Below are 19,979 nucleotides of genomic sequence, written 5' to 3'. Positions count from 1 at the left end.
TGCTCTGCGCGCTCCTGACTCTTGATCTGCAATGTGCTCAGCAAAGTATGGATTCAGTGGAAATTCACAGAGAAGAGCACAGGTGCAATAGAAGGACCTGACGATGCGCCAAATTCAGTAAGAGGCAGTGCATTGTTAATGGATTTGGCTCACATTTCAGCTGCCTGAAACCAAAAAAAGAATTACCGTATCCTCCAGTAAGTGACTGGAATACATTTTTGTCACTTTTGTGGCATAACTTATAATATATTTGTTGGGCCCTGCCCCTACCTGGCTACGCTCAACCCATATTTAACAAAAACTTCCACAGCTACTCGGACTGGCATAAAAGTCATAAAACTAATAATCGCAGCTAAGATTTCTGCAAAAAATTGGTGAAAATTCTTTGCTTAATTGACCCCATAGACTTTCCATTGAATCTGTCCTTCAAGTACACCTGGTGAAAAGGTATGGACAGTCTGACTGCGTTTCCCCCTTGAAGATGACGAATGTTATTGCTGTAATGTTATGCTATGTAAATTGTGCCCTGCATCTTTTGTAAATATCATGTATCATGATGTAATGTAAACTATGTTGTGCGTTGATAAAAGCTACTATGTATATAGTTGAAGACACAAAAGAGAATAGTAAAACCAAAAACACTCAGTTTGAAAAAATGTTGCAGTAATCCGCAAGTGCTAGTAAAAGATGTAAAAAAACAGGGTATTTGGTTGATACGTTTTTTGCAAAAAATGTATACTAAGCTGCTCTACCAATCTTCACGGTATACCCTTATCAGAGAAGTCCTAACTAATGTATGCAATCCCTATCTGATGTATTTAAAAACCTGATCATCTGTATATAACCTGTGTGAACAGGGTTCAGAGAGGAAAAATCCATGTGTGCATACAGGGTAGAACAGCTTTTGTGCAGATAGCCCAAGAGGAGTGGTGGAACTCCCCAGTCTTGTAGACACAAGAGAGCAATTATGGAAACAGGAACACATGGGCTACTTGCACAGTGAACAAGTCTGTATGATCATGTTCACACACCACCAAGAAACCTGAAGACACAAAAGAGAATAGTAAAACCAAAAACACTCAGTTTGAAAAAATGTTGCAGTAATCCGCAAGTGCTAGTAAAAGATGTAAAAAACAGGGTATTTGGTTGATACGTTTTTTGCAAAAAATGTATACTAAGCTGCTCTACCAATCTTCACGGTATACCCTTATCAGAGCAGTCCTAACTAATGTATGCAATCCCTATCTGATGTATTTAAAAACCTGATCATCTGTATATAACCTGTGTGAACAGGGTTCAGAGAGGAAAAATCCATGTGTGCATACAGGGTAGAACAGCTTTTGTGCAGATAGCCCAAGAGGAGTGGTGGAACTCCCCAGTCTTGTAGACACAAGAGAACAATTATGGAAACAGGAACACATGGGCTACTTGCACAGTGAAAAAGTCTGTATGATCATGTTCACACACCACCAAGAAACCTGAAGACACAAAAGAGAATAGTAAAACCAAAAACACTCAGTTTGAAAAAATGTTGCAGTAATCCGCAAGTGCTAGTAAAAGATGTAAAAAACAGGGTATTTGGTTGATACGTTTTTTGCAAAAAATGTATACTAAGCTGCTCTACCAATCTTCACAGTATACCCTTATCAGAGCAGTCCTAACTAATGTATGCAATCCCTATCTGATGTATTTAAAAACCTGATCATCTGTATATAACCTGTGTGAACAGGGTTCAGAGAGGAAAAATCCATGTGTGCATACAGGGTAGAACAGCTTTTGTGCAGATAGCCCAAGAGGAGTGGTGGAACTCCCCAGTCTTGTAGACACAAGAGAACAATTATGGAAACAGGAACACATGGGCTACTTGCACAGTGAACAAGTCTGTATGATCATGTTCACACACCACCAAGAAACCTGAAGACACAAAAGAGAATAGTAAAACCAAAAACACTCAGTTTGAAAAAATGTTGCAGTAATCCGCAAGTGCTAGTAAAAGATGTAAAAAACAGGGTATTTGGTTGATACGTTTTTTGCAAAAAATGTATACTAAGCTGCTCTACCAATCTTCACGGTATACCCTTATCAGAGCAGTCCTAACTAATGTATGCAATCCCTATCTGATGTATTTAAAAACCTGATCATCTGTATATAACCTGTGTGAACAGGGTTCAGAGAGGAAAAATCCATGTGTGCATACAGGGTAGAACAGCTTTTGTGCAGATAGCCCAAGAGGAGTGGTGGAACTCCCCAGTCTTGTAGACACAAGAGAACAATTATGGAAACAGGAACACATGGGCTACTTGCACAGTGAACAAGTCTGTATGATCATGTTCACACACCACCAAGAAACCTGAAGACACAAAAGAGAATAGTAAAACCAAAAACACTCAGTTTGAAAAAATGTTGCAGTAATCCGCAAGTGCTAGTAAAAGATGTAAAAAACAGGGTATTTGGTTGATACGTTTTTTGCAAAAAATGTATACTAAGCTGCTCTACCAAACTTCACGGTATACCCTTATCAGAGCAGTCCTAACTAATGTATGCAATCCCTATCTGATGTATTTAAAAACCTGATCATCTGTATATAACCTGTGTGAACAGGGTTCAGAGAGGAAAAATCCATGTGTGCATACAGGGTAGAAATACCCTGTTTTTTACATCTTTTACTAGCACTTGCGGATTACTGCAACATTTTTTCAAACTGAGTGTTTTTGGTTTTACTATTCTCTTTTGTGTCTTCAGGTTTCTTGGTGGTGTGTGAACATGATCATACAGACTTGTTCACTGTGCAAGTAGCCCATGTGTTCCTGTTTCCATAATTGCTCTCTTGTGTCTACAAGACTGGGGAGTTCCACCACTCCTCTTGGGCTATCTGCACAAAAGCTGTTCTACCCTGTATGCACACATGGATTTTTCCTCTCTGAACCCTGTTCACACAGGTTATATACAGATGATCAGGTTTTTAAATACATCAGATAGGGATTGCATACATTAGTTAGGACTGCTCTGATAAGGGTATACCGTGAAGATTGGTAGAGCAGCTTAGTATACATTTTTTGCAAAAAACGTATCAACCAAATACCCTGTTTTTTACATCTTTTACTAGCACTTGCGGATTACTGCAACATTTTTTCAAACTGAGTGTTTTTGGTTTTACTATTCTCTTTTGTGTCTTCAGGTTTCTTGGTGGTGTGTGAACATGATCATACAGACTTGTTCACTGTGCAAGTAGCCCATGTGTTCCTGTTTCCATAATTGCTCTCTTGTGTCTACAAGACTGGGGAGTTCCACCACTCCTCTTGGGCTATCTGCACAAAAGCTGTTCTACCCTGTATGCACACATGGATTTTTCCTCTCTGAACCCTGTTCACACAGGTTATATACAGATGATCAGGTTTTTAAATACATCAGATAAGGATTGCATACATTAGTTAGGACTGCTCTGATAAGGGTATACCGTGAAGATTGGTAGAGCAGCTTAGTATACATTTTTTGCAAAAAACGTATCAACCAAATACCCTGTTTTTTACATCTTTTACTAGCACTTGTGGATTACTGCAACATTTTTTCAAACTGAGTGTTTTTGGTTTTACTATTCTCTTTTGTGTCTTCAGGTTTCTTGGTGGTGTGTGAACATGATCATACAGACTTGTTCACTGTGCAAGTAGCCCATGTGTTCCTGTGTGTATATAGTTGACTATAGGGTACGTTAGGAATTAATGGTTGGGACTAGCCAATAGTGAGGGGCTAGTGTAATAGAAAAGTAACTGCTTCCTACTAGGAAGTTAGATAGGGTCTGGAGTGTAGAGTGAGCAGACTAAAAGGTCCAAAATGAGCAGTGCCACCTTGGAGGGTGACCCTGAATGAGAGGAGACTGACGAGAAGGGATAGCAAGATCCCTAGGACTAGTGACAAAGAGACAGAGTGACCTTCTGGAGATGGGTTTTAGGAGAGGATGGTAGCCATGACACCTTTCACTTGTAACGCTGAAAAGTAACAGGCCTAAACAGGAATGAGAGACTGGGACTAGTGAAGGGTCACATGCAGAAGTTCCAGTAGTTTAAGAAATAGGATGCTGAACAGGTAAAGGAGAGTAGTTAATCAGACTGTAGCGTTAAAGTTGGGTTGTGGTGAAACACACTGATTAAGTTACAATTCAGTGAAGAGTTTATTATTGGACGGTGGTCTCTCTCATTTAGCTGTGAAACATCTGGTCCTGGCAAACCAGCAACATGGGTTATATGCGGCCTACATGGATGTATTGCCCTCACAACACAAGTCCGCACACCCAGCCAGGACCTCCACTTTCCTGTAACGTGCTGGGGCGCCTCAGTCAGGTGCCTCGCCCATGGCTACCACTCTGTGCCATGTTACACCCGCACTAGAGAGGCATGAGAAATCTTTAAATCGTCTCCTGGATGTTGTTGTTAACAGATATCATATTGTCATCTTTCTGTAGACATCTTAAACACAGTGATGCTGCCATGTCTATCTTGGATGTGTCCATGATGACTGGATTCACCCCTGATATTGAAAGTCTTAATAAGGTGAGATTACAGAATTATTATTACATATCTTTATGTTCTCTATATGAATGAAATATATTTCATGCTCTTCTTATTCACAGCTAATGAAAGGAGTGGACAAATATATCTCCAAATTTGAGATTAACAAGGAATCAATCACTAAGGGAACACTCATCATCTATCTGGATAAGGTATTGATTATGGACCAAATTCTTCTCAGGAAGCCTCTGGATTCTGTTTCTGACTCATATTTACAAATTGTTGGTCACTGGAAATATAAGCTGTCATGATAGAGTCTTTCAGCAGATACTGACCCTTCTGCTGAGAACACATGCCCCCTTGGCCAAGCTCACCTCCTCCTCATCCCGTACAAAGAGTGATAACTGTTCTGTCTTCATACACGTTGATACACTGTGATCCGACATACAGCATAATCCACTTCTGTCTTTCAAATAAGCAGACTGTTCTCTGTAGTCTAATTTGTTTATTGGTAAACATGAGCACGGTAAAACTATAAGAATACAAATGATATGGATAAGTATTAGGCCAAATAATAGCACAACTGATACTTTACAACTAATAGAAAAGTACACAGGATAATGCAACTTCTATATACAGTTAGGTCCATATATATTTGGACAGAGACAACATTTTTCTAATTTTGGTTATAGACATTACCACAATGAATTTTAAACAAAACAATTCAGATGCAGTTGAAGTTCAGACTTTCAGCTTTCATTTGAGGGTATCCGCATTTAAATTGGATGAAGGGTTTAGGAGTTTCAGCTCCTTAACATGTGCCACCCTGTTTTTAAAGGGACCAAAAGTAATTGGACAATTGACTCCAAGGCTATTTCATGGACAGGTGTGGGCATTCCCTTCGCTATGTTATTCTCAACTAAGCAGATAAAAGGCCTGGAGTTGATTTGAGGTGTGGTGCTTGCATTTGGAAGGTTTTGCTGTGAAGTAAACATCTGGTCAAAAGAGCTCTCCATGCAGGTGAAACAAGCCATCCTTAAGCTGCGAAAACAGAAAAAACTCATCCGAGAAATTGCTACAATATTAGGAGTGGCAAAATCTACAGTTTGGTACATCCTGAGAAAGAAAAAAAGCTCTGGTGAACTCATCAATGCAAAAAGACCTGGGCGCCCACGGAAGACAACAGTGGTGGATGATCACAGAATAATCTCCATGGTGAAGAGAAAACCCTTCACAACAGCCAACCAAGTGACCAACACTCTCCAGGAGGTCGGCGTATCAATATCCAAATCTACCATAAAGAGAAGACTGCATGAAAGTAAATACAGAGGGTTCACTGCACGGTGCAGCCACTCATAAGCATCAAGAATAAGAAGGCTAGACTGGACTTTGCTAAAAAGCATCTAAAAAAGCCAGCACAGTTCTGGAAGAACATTCTTTGGACAGATGAAACCAAGATCAACCTCTACCAGAATGATGGAAAGAGAAAAGTATGGCGAAGGTGTGGTACAGCTCATGATCCAAAGCATACCACATCATCTGTAAAACACGGCGGCGGCAGTGTGATGGCTTGGGCATGCATGGCTGCCAGTGGCACTGGGTCACTAGTATTTATTGATGATGTGACACAGGACAGAAGCAGCCGAATGAATTCTGAGGTATTCAGAGCCATACTGTGTGCTCAGATCCAGCCAAATGCAGCCAAACTGATTGGTCGTCGTTTCATACTACAGATGGACAATGACCCAAAACATAAAGCCAAAGCAACCCAGGAGTTTATTAAAGCAAAGAAGTGGAATATTCTACAATGGACAAGTCAGTCACCTGATCTCAACCCAATTGAGCGTGCATTTCACTTGTTAAAGACTAAACTTCAGACAGAAAGGTCCACAAACAAACCAACTGAAAACCACCACAGTGAAGACCTGGCAGAGCATCAAAAAGGAGGAAACACAGCGTCTGGTGATGTCCATGAGTTCAAGACTTCAGGCAGTCATTGCCAACAAAGGGTTTTTAACCAAGTACTAAAAATGAACATTTTATTTTAAAATTATTGAATCTGTCCAATTACTTTTGGTCCCTTCAAAAACAGGGTGGCACAAGTTAGGGAGCTGAAACTCCTTAACCCTTCATCCAATTTTAATGTGGATACCTTCAAATGAAAGCTGAAAGTCTGAACTTCAACTGCATCTGAATTGTTTTGTTTAAAATTCATTGTGGTAATGACTATGACCAAAATTAGAAAAATGTTGTCTCTGTCCAAATATATATGGACCTAACTGTATAACTACATACAGTGAGTCACAAATAATAGATCTCCTAAATACTAGTTGCTATACAGTAAATCACATTCTGTAGAACACTAAATTACAAACAGAAGTAAAAATCTTACCGGATAAACTTAACCAGGATGGCAAGTAAGTGAGATAATTCAGCACAGCAATGAACACGTGTGTCCCAGGAAATACACAGAAAAGTAATGGAGTCTTTCTTTCCCAGGATACCTTGGTACAATCCCACAATGCAACACTCTAATTATTACTAAAACACAGGTTATAAATTTAACCACCACTAGATGGTGCTATAACACAGCAAAACCCAAACACTAATAGTAGTTAACTTTAATGCATAATTGGAACCATGCTGTCCTTCCTAGAACGGACAGAACAATAACACCTCTATTTGTTGCCAATAACACAGGATCCACCATTCACAATAGGTTGTCACAGCTCACCTCCTCCCCCTCCTGTACAATGACTAATAAATAATACCTATATATAATGTTGATAAAGCAGGATCCAGCATTCTCAACAAGCACTAGTCACACTTCCACGACCGTCACAATGACCTTTGCACAGATCAAAGCATAGCCAGTAAGCTTACTATGAGCTCCAGTGCAAAATATAGACTGAAGCCTCCACCACCATGTTGGTCAGATTACAGGCCCCTGTTGCTTTCTAAACTTTAAAAAGACATAAATGTTCACTTGCCAACCGCACCACATCATTTAAAATAAGAATACAGAAAAAATAGATAAGTCTCACAGAAAACATGGCAATTATATAATATTTTAAGTAATTATTCTAAATAGTAGTCATACCCTTACCAAACAACAAATATCACCATATTGTTACTGAACAAGTCCACCATACCAAAACTAACACACCAATAAAAAAACAACATAAGCAAGATGAAGACTACGAATGACAAACTATGACCAAGTATTGTGATCACAAATTGTCTGAATACAATCACCAACTTGCTATTCAATAAAATCGACTATACCAAGAGCAATATACCGATAATAATGCATAAAGGGATAAAAAACCACCACTTGATGACTGGACCATATTTTACCATCACATAGAAACCAAATAAGAGCACCATACTGATCATTATTAAATACACAGCACTAACGCTAATATGATCACATTATGGACAGGAGATCTGTCAATCATATATAGTGTATAGCATACAGGTAATCTAGTGATCACCGGTGACATCATACACAGAAGCTCTGTATAAAGTGTCAGTGTACAGGTAATACAGTAAACAATAAAGAACAGCAAAGGGTTGAAGATCAACCAAATTCAAGAAAAACACAGGGGGTGCCCAAAAATTACAAGATAAATGGAGCGCCCCCAGACACAGGGCCACGAGTTCTTGGTACCGGGCCTCTCTGGTTCGGTTCTGAGGCTGTCACGGTGGCTAGACCCGGTCCGCGACCCTGCTAAGGGGCGTCCAGTAAAGGGGTTTATACAGTCTGTCAGAGGTTCGTGACGCCACCTGTGGTGTTCGGTCAGGGTGACCGACGCTGCTGTGGGGTCCGCTGGGGTGATGGAATGGCAGCTGGATGGTATACCTTCCCACAGGTGAAGTATGTCCCCAGGGCTTCCCAGTAAGGTAGATGGTAATGGTGTAAGGCGCAATCAATAACGAGGACACAGGGTTGCAGTCTCTTTACCTTTTGCTGAAGGCTTCAATACACTCAGTCCAGAGCACGTTCAACCAGGCTATCAGAGACCGGCCGGTCCGATGGGCACATCCAGAGTTTCCTTCGCAGATGGAAATCGTTGCCTACCAATAGCGCTTGTGTGTTGTAGTCCTACCCTGCTGAGCATTCGGAATAGTCCTCACAGCTGCTGTTTCTCTTCGTTCGTTTTCTACAGCTCTCTTTTTCTCTCTCGTTCTTTGGTTCCAGATGTTACTAGTTTCTAACGTCCCCCAGATATGTTATGGCTAGGACGCCACCCGTTTGACGGGAAGGCTTGGAGGTCTTCCGGGACCCTAGAGACGCCCCTCTCCCAATGTTGTCCCCTATGTCTTTGTAGGTGTAAAAGGTAGACAGCCAACCTATAATCAACTGTCCAGCGGAATTTGAAGTAAGGCCTGAAGTCAGTTACGCCTACGGTGATCCGGCCACCGACTACGCGCCTCAGTAAGATGTTGCCTTCCTCTCTCGGCACGACTCTTACTGGCTCTCCTTTGTGCTGATCTCGTTTACACTGTCCCACGATATTCTTCCCCTCTTGTCTCTTTCTTAGGATACCGCTGCAAGGTGTGCAGGCGCGGTTCCGTTACGTTCTGTTCTGTCGCTAGGCACCTGCCAGGTTCCCACGCCTGACAGGGACCCCCCTGTGCCTTCTCCCTGCAACACCCCCTGCCACGGGATGTTGCCTGGTTCCAACCCAGTCAGCTTCTGACTAACTTCCTCCCCAGCCCCTAGTTTTACCAGTGTGAAGAGTGGCCCAATAAATAAAGCCCTTTTCTCCCCCTAGTGGCCGGAGTGTGAAGTGTAATGTGTTCTGGTGATACCTGGTCAGGAGAACTCTTTAGTGCCATCGGACGTACCGCTACTCGCCTTGGGGCCATACTGCAACGACCAGGTCTCTGGGGCGCTGCATAAATAGCACAATAGAGGGACCTAAAACATAACATTTAATATACCTATTAAAATGACATAACACAACACACATAAACAAACATGTATAGTACCAACAGTTGGTCAGACAGTTATCTAATAATAAAAGCAATCAAAAAGTAATGGTACTCAAAGCAGAATGACACTCTCCTATTCACAACTGCTTATCCTGCTAGCATATCTCTATCCAGAGCTTCAGAAAGACTGCTGAAGGAGAATATATAACAATGCTGCTATTTGTACCCGTATGCTTTTGCTCAGAGAATGTGACACTAATCAATACCACCAATTGTCACTACATCTGCAAAAGTCAATACAAAAAAAGTGCATTATAGGGTATGGAATGATCTCACCCTCAGGCACCATGTGCTATGGAGTAACTGATTAATCCACACCTGCTGAACGCCGGATGCTGAGAGCTGATAGGTGAAAATTCAGCAGGTAACTAATGAGAGGACATAAATTCTGATATTTAAGAGACGTCATTATAGAATCCACCCAAGACAGAAAGTAATGATGGCTGGGTATTCCATCAACAAGACCACTACTTGACCTTTTTATCCCCTGATGATTTCCTTTCCTGGAATGAAACACGTAGGGAGGTGGTCCTGAATAGAAAAGGTCTATGGAGTTATGCATCGATTTGCTGAATCTCCTAAACGATTGAATGGTGGAGTGCATCCTCTGTATGGCATCTTCAGAAACGGGTGAGATCATTCCATACCCTATGATGCACTTTTTTTGTATTGACTTTTGCAGATGTAGTGACAATTGGTGGTATTGATTAGTGTCACATTCTCTGAGCAAAAGCATATGGGTACAAATAGCAGCATTGTTATATATTCTCCTTCAGCAGTCTTTCTGAAGCTCTGGATAGAGATATGCTAGCAGGATAAGCAGTTGTGAATAGGAGAGTGTCATTCTGCTTTGAGTACCATTACTTTTTGATTGCTTTTATTATTAGATAACTGTCTGACCAACTGTTGGTACTATACATGTTTGCTTATGTGTGTTGTGTTATGTCATTTTAATAGGTATATTAAATGTTATGTTTTAGGTCCCTTTATTGTGCTATTTATCTAATACAGTGATCACCAGGGACATTATACACAAGAGCTCTGTATATAGTGTCAGTGTACAGGTAATACAGTGACCACCAGTGACATTATACACAGGAGCTCTGTATATAGTGTACCGGTAATATAGTGATCACCAGTGACATTATACAGAGGAGCTCTGTATATAGTGTACCGGTAATATAGTGATCACCAGTGACATAATACACAGGAGCTCTGTATATAGTGTCAGTGTACAGGTAATACAGTGATCACCAGTGACATTATCCACAGGAGCTCTGTATATAGTGCACAGGTAATATAGTGATCACCAGTGACATTATACACAGGAGCTCTGTATATATTGTATAGTGTACAGGTAATACAGTGATCACCAGTGACATTATACACAGGAGCTCTGTATATAGTGCACAGGTAATATAGTGATCACCAGTGACATTATACACAGGAGCTCTGTATATATTGTCAGTCTACAGGTAATACAGTGATCACCAGTGACATTATACACAGGAGCCCTGTATATAGTGTCAGTGTAAGGTAATACAGTGATCACCGGTGACATTATACACAGGAGCTCTGTATATAGTGTCAGTGTCAGGTAATACAGTGATCACCAGTGACATTATACACAGGAGCCCTGTATATAGTGTCAGTGTAAGGTAATACAGTGATCACCGGTGACATTATACACAAGAGCTCTCTATATAGTGTCAGTGTCAGGTAATACAGTGATCACCAGTGACATTATACACAGGTGCTCTGTATATAGTGTACATGTAATATAGTGATCACAAGTGTTATTATACACAAAGCTCTGTAGATAATATATGTGTATATAGTACAGGTAAATCCAGTGACCTAACAGTAATGCATTCAAATGAGGGAATTCATTTACCCTTTTCTTCTTCATTTGGCACAGACAACAACTGTGACTTTTTCCAGCCAGGACTCTACTCTGCATAAAGGAATACACATAAGCTTTTATTTTTTTCCTCCCCTTCTTCCAAGAACCGTAACTTTTTTTCCTCAACATTGCTAAGGGAGTGCTTGTTTTTTTGGGATTAGTAGTAATACTTTTGAATGACATCATAAATTTTATCATGGGATCTACTAAAATGCAGGGGAAAAAATGCAAGTGTTGCAAAACAGTGGAAAAAAATGCAATTCCACAATTGTTTTTTAGATTTTTTATTTGTAGCGCTAATTATACAGTAGAAATGACCTGGCAATATGATTTTCCTGGTCAGCACAATTATAGTTATTCAAAACATGCATAGGTTTTTTGTAAGTAAGTAGTGAAAAAAATTCGGAAATTTGTAAAAAGATAAAAATGTTGCTTGTTATGTATTTTTTTTTCTTATTATAGCAATTATCGATTGGGTTAATTAATTTTATATATTGATATGTCAGACTTTTACCGGCATGGGGATGCCACCTACGTGTATTTTTTTATAAATATACAATATATTCAAACATTTTCTTATATTTTTTTACTGTACATTTTAGTTTCCTTAGGGACCTTGAACCTACAATTGATTGATCAATCGTACTATATACAGTATAGCAATATCAAAGTATTTCTGTATATAGTAAAAAATCATTGACTTGTATAAAAGCTAGCCACGGACTGGCTTTCATAGGAATACCATCATGTCAGGTACAGGGGTCTTCAACAATCTCCCCCGTCATCATGATAATCCATTGAAGCTCATGGCTGATAAGAAAAGTGGGCCACATGCTGTAAATGCCGCTGTCTCTGAATGTTAGAGGCAGATGATGATAGCCATCAATTCCCGGCAAAGATGGAGGCTCAGTCTCTAAAGCTGCATCAATGATAGGGAGCCAAGATATGATGTACCATTGCGATATACTGTATGTCAGTAAGGAATTAATGCATTTGTCCCCTGCAATAATAAAATTCCTCTTTGTTCTCCCATTCATGTGTAATGCTTGTGCTCAAATACAACAGTAATTCTCTGGCCACCATCCTGTAATAATGTCTCCCGTCCATATCCTGGCACCTTTCTTCACTAATGTCCCCATTCTGAAATTAATGTCCCCTCTCCTGGCCACCATCTCGTAATAATGGCTCCAGTCCTGTAATAACGTACCATATCCTGGCACCTTTCATCACTAATGTTCCCCATTCTGGCCCACGTTCTTTATTAATGTTCCTTATCCTGGCCACCAACCCATAATAATGGCTCCAGTCCATATCCTGGCACCTTTCATCACTAATGTCCCCCATTCTGGCCCACAATCTGTATTAATGTCCCCCACACTGGCCCACGTTCTTTATTAATGTCCCCTATCCTGGCCACCATCCCATAATAATGGCTCCAGTCCATATCCTGGCACCTTTCATCACTAATGTCCCCCATTCTGGCCCACAATCTGTATTAATGTCCCCCATCCTGGCCCACGTTCTTTATTAATGTCCCCCATTCTGGCCCACAATCTGTATTAATGTCCCCCATCCTGGCCCACGTTCTTTATTAATGTCCCCCATCCTGGCCCACGTTCTTTATTAATGTCCCCCATCCTGGCCCACGTTCTTTATTAATGTCCCCCATCCTGGCCCACATTCTTTATTAATGTCCCCCATCCTGGCCCACGTTCTTTATTAATGTCCCCTATCCTGGACCCCATCTTGTAATAAGTTACCCCCATCCTGACGCTCTTCTCCAAAAAAAACAAAAACGTTCTTTAGTGACGTTTTTACATTTCTTTTCTTCCTTGGTACAGATCTCACACTCAGAAGAGGAATGCATCAAATTCAATGTCCATCAGATATTTAACGTTGGCCAAATCCAACCGGCGTCTGTCACTGTTTATGACTATTACAGCCCCGGTAGGAAATAAAAAAGATTTCCCTTATATGCGAGCATTCAATATTTGAAAATGCATTTCTTAGATATTTTACTTTTCTCGCCTTTGTAGAAAACCGCTGCACTAAATTCTACCATGTGGATAAGGACAGCAAGTTATTGGCCATTATCTGTCAGAAAGATGTGTGCCGGTGTGCGGAGGGTAAGTCACCAGACCTACTGATGTACTAAATAAGACATAATAGAAGCAAAGGGGAAAAGGACTAAAATGACCCATCCCACATAGAATCATAGAATGGTAGAGTTGGAAGGGTCCTCCAGGGTCATCTGGTCCAACCCCCTGCTCAATGCAGGAGTCACCAAACCATCTCCGACAAATGTATTTCCAGCCTCTGTTTGAAGACTTCCACTGAAGGAGAACTCACCACCTCTCGTGGCAGCCGGTCACCCTCACTGTCAAAAAGTTTTTTCTAATATTTAATCTGTCTCCTCCCATTCAGTTTCATCCCATCCCACAAATGAGGTATGTATTCATCACCAAACAAGATGGACGTCCGTGCACTAATAGAATTATCAAAACTTTCCAGAGCAAGTGTTAACATATTTCCTTTATAAGTGGGAGGAAATCACAGACAGGGAGGATAAGACACAGTGCACTGTCCGGCCTCTGTGCACCAAAATCTAACTTCTTCCACAAATATCAATTTAATCTGTTACGGACTGACCTGGTTGGAGAAGTGATATTGCAACCACTAGGGGCAGCACCGGGCAGGTAGCGTGGTCTGGAATAGCCAAGGAGTCAGTACACAGGAACAGCAATGTAGTTTGATGGAATAAGCAGGAATTATGGTCACAGAATCCAGAGGTCGTTTACCAGGAGCAGCAGTGTCGTTTCTAGGAATAGAAGGTGGAAGTAAGCTTGACTAAAGGCAGGTAGCACAATAATCACGCAAGGAACTGAGAGCAGAGCCAGGTTGAAATAGGGTGTGCAATCAGAATGAGCCAATCAGAAACTCAGGGTGGTAACCAACAACAGGAAACTCAGGGAGGAGACATCAGCAGCAACATAGGTTCAAATATTTGGATAAGAACGGAGCTGTCCAGCGAGCTGAATAGCTCAGAAGGGAGAGCTGCCGACTGGTGCACAGGAGCTGCTGGGGTCGTATCATGACATAATCTGTATTACAGCCCCATGCCTTTACTTTAGATTACAATATTTTCTCACCTGTAGACCGTAGGCACAACTCTATGGAATGTGACTACAATCAGCTATGGGCTACTGCTCCTCCCTAGGACAGAGGTCCGACGAGGTCCCTTTGGAAATGAGTGCTAAAATATACTGGGAAAATCAGTGTAGATGACAAGGCACCAGGAGCGCTGTTCAGCCGATGGATGAATCTAGACGTGGAGACTGCGATGTAAGAGAGATTGATGATAAGTTTACACAGTTTAAAAACAAATCACTTTCTTACTCGCTTTTGATGCTCATCTCCGTCTCATAAATAAAGCCGTCTCCTACACCGCAGTCTCCACATTGCAATTCGTGAATCAGCTAAATAATGTTCCATGCTAATTTTCTTCTATTTATTTTTATAAAACACTGAAGAAACTATACAGATAGTGTGTGACAGCAAAGCAGTGAAGAACAGAAACTGTCCATTAAAGAGAATCTGTCACCAGCTTTTTGCAACCTCATCTGAGAGCGGCATGAAGTAGGTAAAGAGACCCTGATTCCAACTATGTATCACTTAGTTTACTGGGTGCAGCAGTAGGGACACAATCAGAGTTCTAACCCCCCATCCACACCACTGATTTACAGCTTTCGGGGTACATTGCCTATTGACCTTTGGCTGCTGATCAGTGCTATGGGCGGATTTGGACACGGAATCACGGGAAACCAAGTCTGGGCAGTGATAATCTCCTGCTGAAAAAGTACTCATTGTAACACACAGCCTAATAAGTGACACATCACTGAAATCAGTGTTGCCCCTACCTCATTGTGCCCTCAGATTACTTAGCATAAATTGATGACAGATTCCCTTTAATGCATAACCATATATGTTAATCTCGTAAGGGAGGTATACGGCACTAGTGGTTCATGAGGTGAGCCCAAGTAGGGTTCCAGCCCATGGTTCAAGCAATAGAAGAATTTGGCATTCAAAAAAGTTGCAGTGAATGAAAACAAGTTTACTTGATGATCCTTATAGTTGTTAACGTTTCGGTCCTACATATGGACCTTCATCAGAACTGATTGTCAGCACACGGAAGTGCGATGCTCGCCGTTTGAAAATGGCGCCATTTCCAAACTACGAGAGTCTCGGTTCCATAAGCTGTAATACGCGGATTATCATTCATATTTCAAGTCATGGAAAGATCGCGTCCCTGCAGATCGGGTGAAAGGGTTAACTCCAATTTCACCCGATCTGCAGGGACAGGGGGAGTGGTAGTACAGCCCAGAGGTGGCTACGATCGCTCTGATTGGCTGTTGAAAGTGAAACTGCCAATCAGAGCGATTTGTAATATTTCACCTATTATAACTGGTGAAATATTACAATCCAGACATGGCCGATGCTGCAATATCATCGGCCATGGCTGGAAACACTGATGTGCCCCCCCCCACCCCACCGATCGCCCCCCCAAGCCACCGATCAGTCCTGCACACTGCCCCACTCCCCTTCGTCCTGTGCTCCGCTCCCCCTGTGCTCTTGTCCGCTCCCCTCGTGCTCCAATCCCACCCCCGGGCTCCGATCCAACCCCCCCGTGCTCCGATCCACCCCCCCGTGCTCCGATCCACCCCCCCGTGCTCCGATCCACCCCTCCATGCTCCGATCCACCCCCCGTGCTCCAATCCACCCCCCCATGCTCCGATCCACCCCCCCATGCTCCGATCCACCCCCCGCGCTCCGATCCACCCCCCCACGCTCTGATCCACCCCCCCGTGCTCCCCCCACCCCATCATACTTACCAATCCTCCCGGGGTCCGTCCGTCTTCTCCATGGGCACCGCCATCTTCCAAAATGGCGGGTGCATGCACAGTGCGCCCGCCGAATCTGCCGGCTAGCAGATTCGTTCCAAAGCGCATTTTGATCACTGAGATATAACCTATCACAGTGATCAAAATAAAAAAAATAATAAATGACCTCCCCTCCTTTGTCACCCCCATAGATAGGGACAATAATAAAATAAAGAATTTTTTTTTTCCACTAAGGTTGGGGATAGAACTAGGGTTAGGGTTAGGGTTTCGATATGTGCACACGTATTCTGGTCCTCTGCGGATTTTTCCACAGCGGATTTGATAAATGCGCAGTGCTAAACCGCTGCGGATTTATCGCAGATTTACCGCGGTTTTTCTGCGCATTTCACTGCGGTTTTACAACTGCAGTTTTCTATTGGAGCAGTTGTAAAACTGCTGCGGAATCCGCAGAAAGAAGTGACATGCTGCGGAATGTAAACCGCTGCGTTTCCGTGCAGTTTTTCTGCAGCATGTGTACAGCGATTTTTGTTTCCCGTAGGTTTACATTGAACTGTAAGCTCATGGGAAACTGCTGCGGATCCACAGCATTTTCCGCAGCGTGTGCACATACCTTTAGAATTAGGCTATGTGCACACGGTGTGGATTTGGCTGCGGATTCGCAGCAGTGTTCCATCAGGTTTACAGTACCATGTAAACATATGGAAAACCAAATCCGCTGTGCCCATGGTGCGGAAAATACCGCACAGAAACGCTGCGTTGTATTTTCCGCAGCATGTTAATTCTTTGTGCGGATTCCGCAGCGTTTTACACCTGTTCCTCAATAGGAATCCGCAGGTGAAATCCGCAGTAAATCCGCAGGTAAAACGCAGTGCCTTTTACCCGCGGATTTTTCAAAAATGATGCGGAAAAATCTCACACGAATCCGCAACGTGGGCACATAGCCTTAGGGTTAGGGTTGGAATTAGGGTTGTGGTTAGGGTTGTGATTAGGGTTTGGGGTGTGTTGGGGTTAGGGTTGTGATTAGGGTTATGGCTACAGTTGGGATTAGGGTTAGGGGTGTGTTGGGGTTAGTGTTGGAGGTAGAATTGAGGGGTTTCCACTGTTTAGGCACATCAGGGGTCTCCAAACGCAACATGGCGCCACCATTGATTCCAGCCAATCTTATATTCAAAAAGTCAAATGGTGCTCCCTCACTTCCGAGCCCCGACGTGTGCCCAAACAGTGGTTTACCCCCACATATGGGGTATCAGTGTACTCAGGACAAACTGCGCAACAATTACTGGGGTCCAATTTCTCCTGTTAACCTTGTGAAAATAAAAAATTGCTTGCTAAAACATCATTTTTGAGGAAAGAAAAATGATTTTTTATTTTCACGGCTCTGCGTTGTAAACGTCTGTGAAGCACTTGGGGGTTCAAAGTTCTCACCACATATCTAGATAAGTTCCTTGGGGGGTCTAGTTTCCAAAATGGGGTCACTTGTGGGGGGTTTCTACTGTTTAGGCACACCAGGGTCTCTGCAAACGCAACGTGACGCCCGCAGAGCATTCCATCAAAGTCTGCATTTCAAAACGTCAATACTTCACTTCCGAGCCCCGACATGTGCCCAAACAGTAGTTTACCCCCACATATGGAGTATCACCGTACTCAGGAGAAACTGGACAACAAATATTGGGGTCAAATTTCTCCTGTTACCCTTGGGAAAATTAAAACATTCTGGGCTAAATAATTATTTTTGAGGAAAGAAAACGTAATTATTATTTTCACAGTTCTGCGTTATAAACTTCTGTGAAGCACTTGGGGGTTCACAGTGCTCACCTCACATCTAGATAAGTTCCTTTCGGGGTCTAGTTTCCAAAATGGGGTCACTTGTGGGGCATTTCTATTGTTTAGCCACATCAGGGGCCCTGCAAACGCAATGTATCGCCCACAGAACATTCCATCAAAGTCTGCATTTCAAAACGTCACTACTTCACTTCCGAGCCCCAGCATGTGCCCAAACAGTGGTTTACCCCCACATATGGGGTATCAGCGTACTCAGGAGAAACTGGACAACAACTTTTGTGGTCAAATTTCTCCTGTTACCCTTGGGAAAATAAAAAATTGCGGGCTAAAAAATTATTTTTGAGAAAAGAAATTTTTTTTTTTTCACTGCTCTGCGTTATAAACTTCTGTGAAGCACTTGGGGGTTCAAAGTCCTCACCACACATCTAGATTAGTTCCTTTGGGGGTCTAGTTTCCAAAATGGGGTCATTTGTGGGGGATCTCTAATGTTTAGGCACACAGGGGCTCTCCAAACGTGACATGGTGTCCGCTAATGATTGGAGCTAATTTTCCATTTAAAAAGCCAAATGGCGTGCCTTCCCTTCCGAGCCCTGCCGTGTGCCCAAACAGTGGTTTACCCCCACATATGGGGTATCCGCATACTCAGGACAAACTGGACAACAACATTTGGCATCCAATTTCTCCTATTACCCTTTGCAAAATAGGAAATTCCAGGCTAAAAAATCATTTTTGAGGAAAGAAAAATTATTTTTTATTTTCATGGCTCTGCGTTATAAACTTCTGTGAAGCACCTGGGGGTTTAAAGTGCTCACTATGCATCTAGATAAGTTCCTTGGGGCGTCTAGTTTCCAAAATGGGGTCACTTGTGGGGGAGCTCCAATTTTTAGGCACACGGGGGCTCTCCAAACGTGACATGGTGTCCGCTAAAGAGTGGAGCCAATTTTTCATTCAAAAAGTCAAATGGCGCTCCTTCCCTTCCAAGCCCTGCCATGCGCCCAAACAGTGGTTTACCCCCACATATGAGGTATCAGCGTACTCAGGACAAATTGGACAACAACATTCGTGTTTAGTTTCTCCTTTTACCATTGAGAAAATAAAAAAATTGTTGCTAAAAGATCATTTTTGTGACTAAAAAGTTAAATGTTCATTTTTTCCTTCCATGTTGCTTCTGCTGCTGTGAAGTACCTGAAGGGTTAATAAACTTCTTTAATGTGGTTTTGAGCACCTTGACGGGTGCAGTTTTTAGAATGGTGTCACTTTTGGGTATTTTCACCCATATAGATCCCTCAAACTGACTTCAAATATGAGGTGGTCCCTAAAAAAAATGGTTTTGTAAATTTCATTGTAAAAATGAGAAATCGCTGGTCAAATTTTAATCCTTATAACTTCCTAGCAAAAAAAAATTTTGTTTCCAAAATTGTGCTGATGTAAAGTAGGGAAATGTTAATTATTAACTATTTTGTGTCACATAACTCTCTGGTTTAACAATAAAAATTCAAATTATGAAAATTGCGAAATTTTCTAAATTTTCGCCAAATTTCCGTTTTTATCACAAATAAACGCAGAATTTATTGACCTAACTTTACCACTAACATGAAGCCCAATATGTCATGAAAAAACAATCTCAGAACCGCTAGGATCCATTCCCGAGTTATTACCTCATAAAGGGACACTGGTCAAAATTGCAAAAAACGGCCAGGTCATTAAGGTCAAAATAGGCTGGGTCATGAAGGGGTTAAGAGACCACTGCAAAATGTTCAGTTTGTCTGATTTTTCTCATTATAGGTATATTTTTGAGTAAAATGTAAATTGCGCTTTTATTCTATAAACTACTGACAACATGTCTCCGAAGTTCCAAGCAATAGATTTTCTATTTATTTTCTGAAAATGAGA

At 41.9% G+C, this 19,979-nt stretch overlaps 1 protein-coding gene across 1 annotated transcript in view; it reads left to right on the top strand.

Moving 5' to 3' along the window:
- LOC138674679 (A.superbus venom factor 1-like) overlaps window positions 1-19,979 on the top strand; it is a 372,946-nt gene that overhangs the window by 298,720 nt on the left and 54,247 nt on the right. The window contains exons 35-38 of the mRNA XM_069762494.1: window positions 4,460-4,547; window positions 4,628-4,717; window positions 13,248-13,353; window positions 13,443-13,532. Of these exons, the coding sequence (XP_069618595.1) occupies window positions 4,460-4,547; window positions 4,628-4,717; window positions 13,248-13,353; window positions 13,443-13,532 (374 nt within the window). The remainder of the gene's footprint in view (window positions 1-4,459; window positions 4,548-4,627; window positions 4,718-13,247; window positions 13,354-13,442; window positions 13,533-19,979) is intronic.

The sequence above is a fragment of the Ranitomeya imitator genome, chromosome 4 (assembly GCF_032444005.1).
Source record: "Ranitomeya imitator isolate aRanImi1 chromosome 4, aRanImi1.pri, whole genome shotgun sequence".
Classification (NCBI taxonomy): Eukaryota; Metazoa; Chordata; class Amphibia; order Anura; family Dendrobatidae; genus Ranitomeya; species Ranitomeya imitator.
Note: the sequence above shows the minus strand (reverse complement) of the source record. Positions and strands in the feature narration are given on the sequence as shown.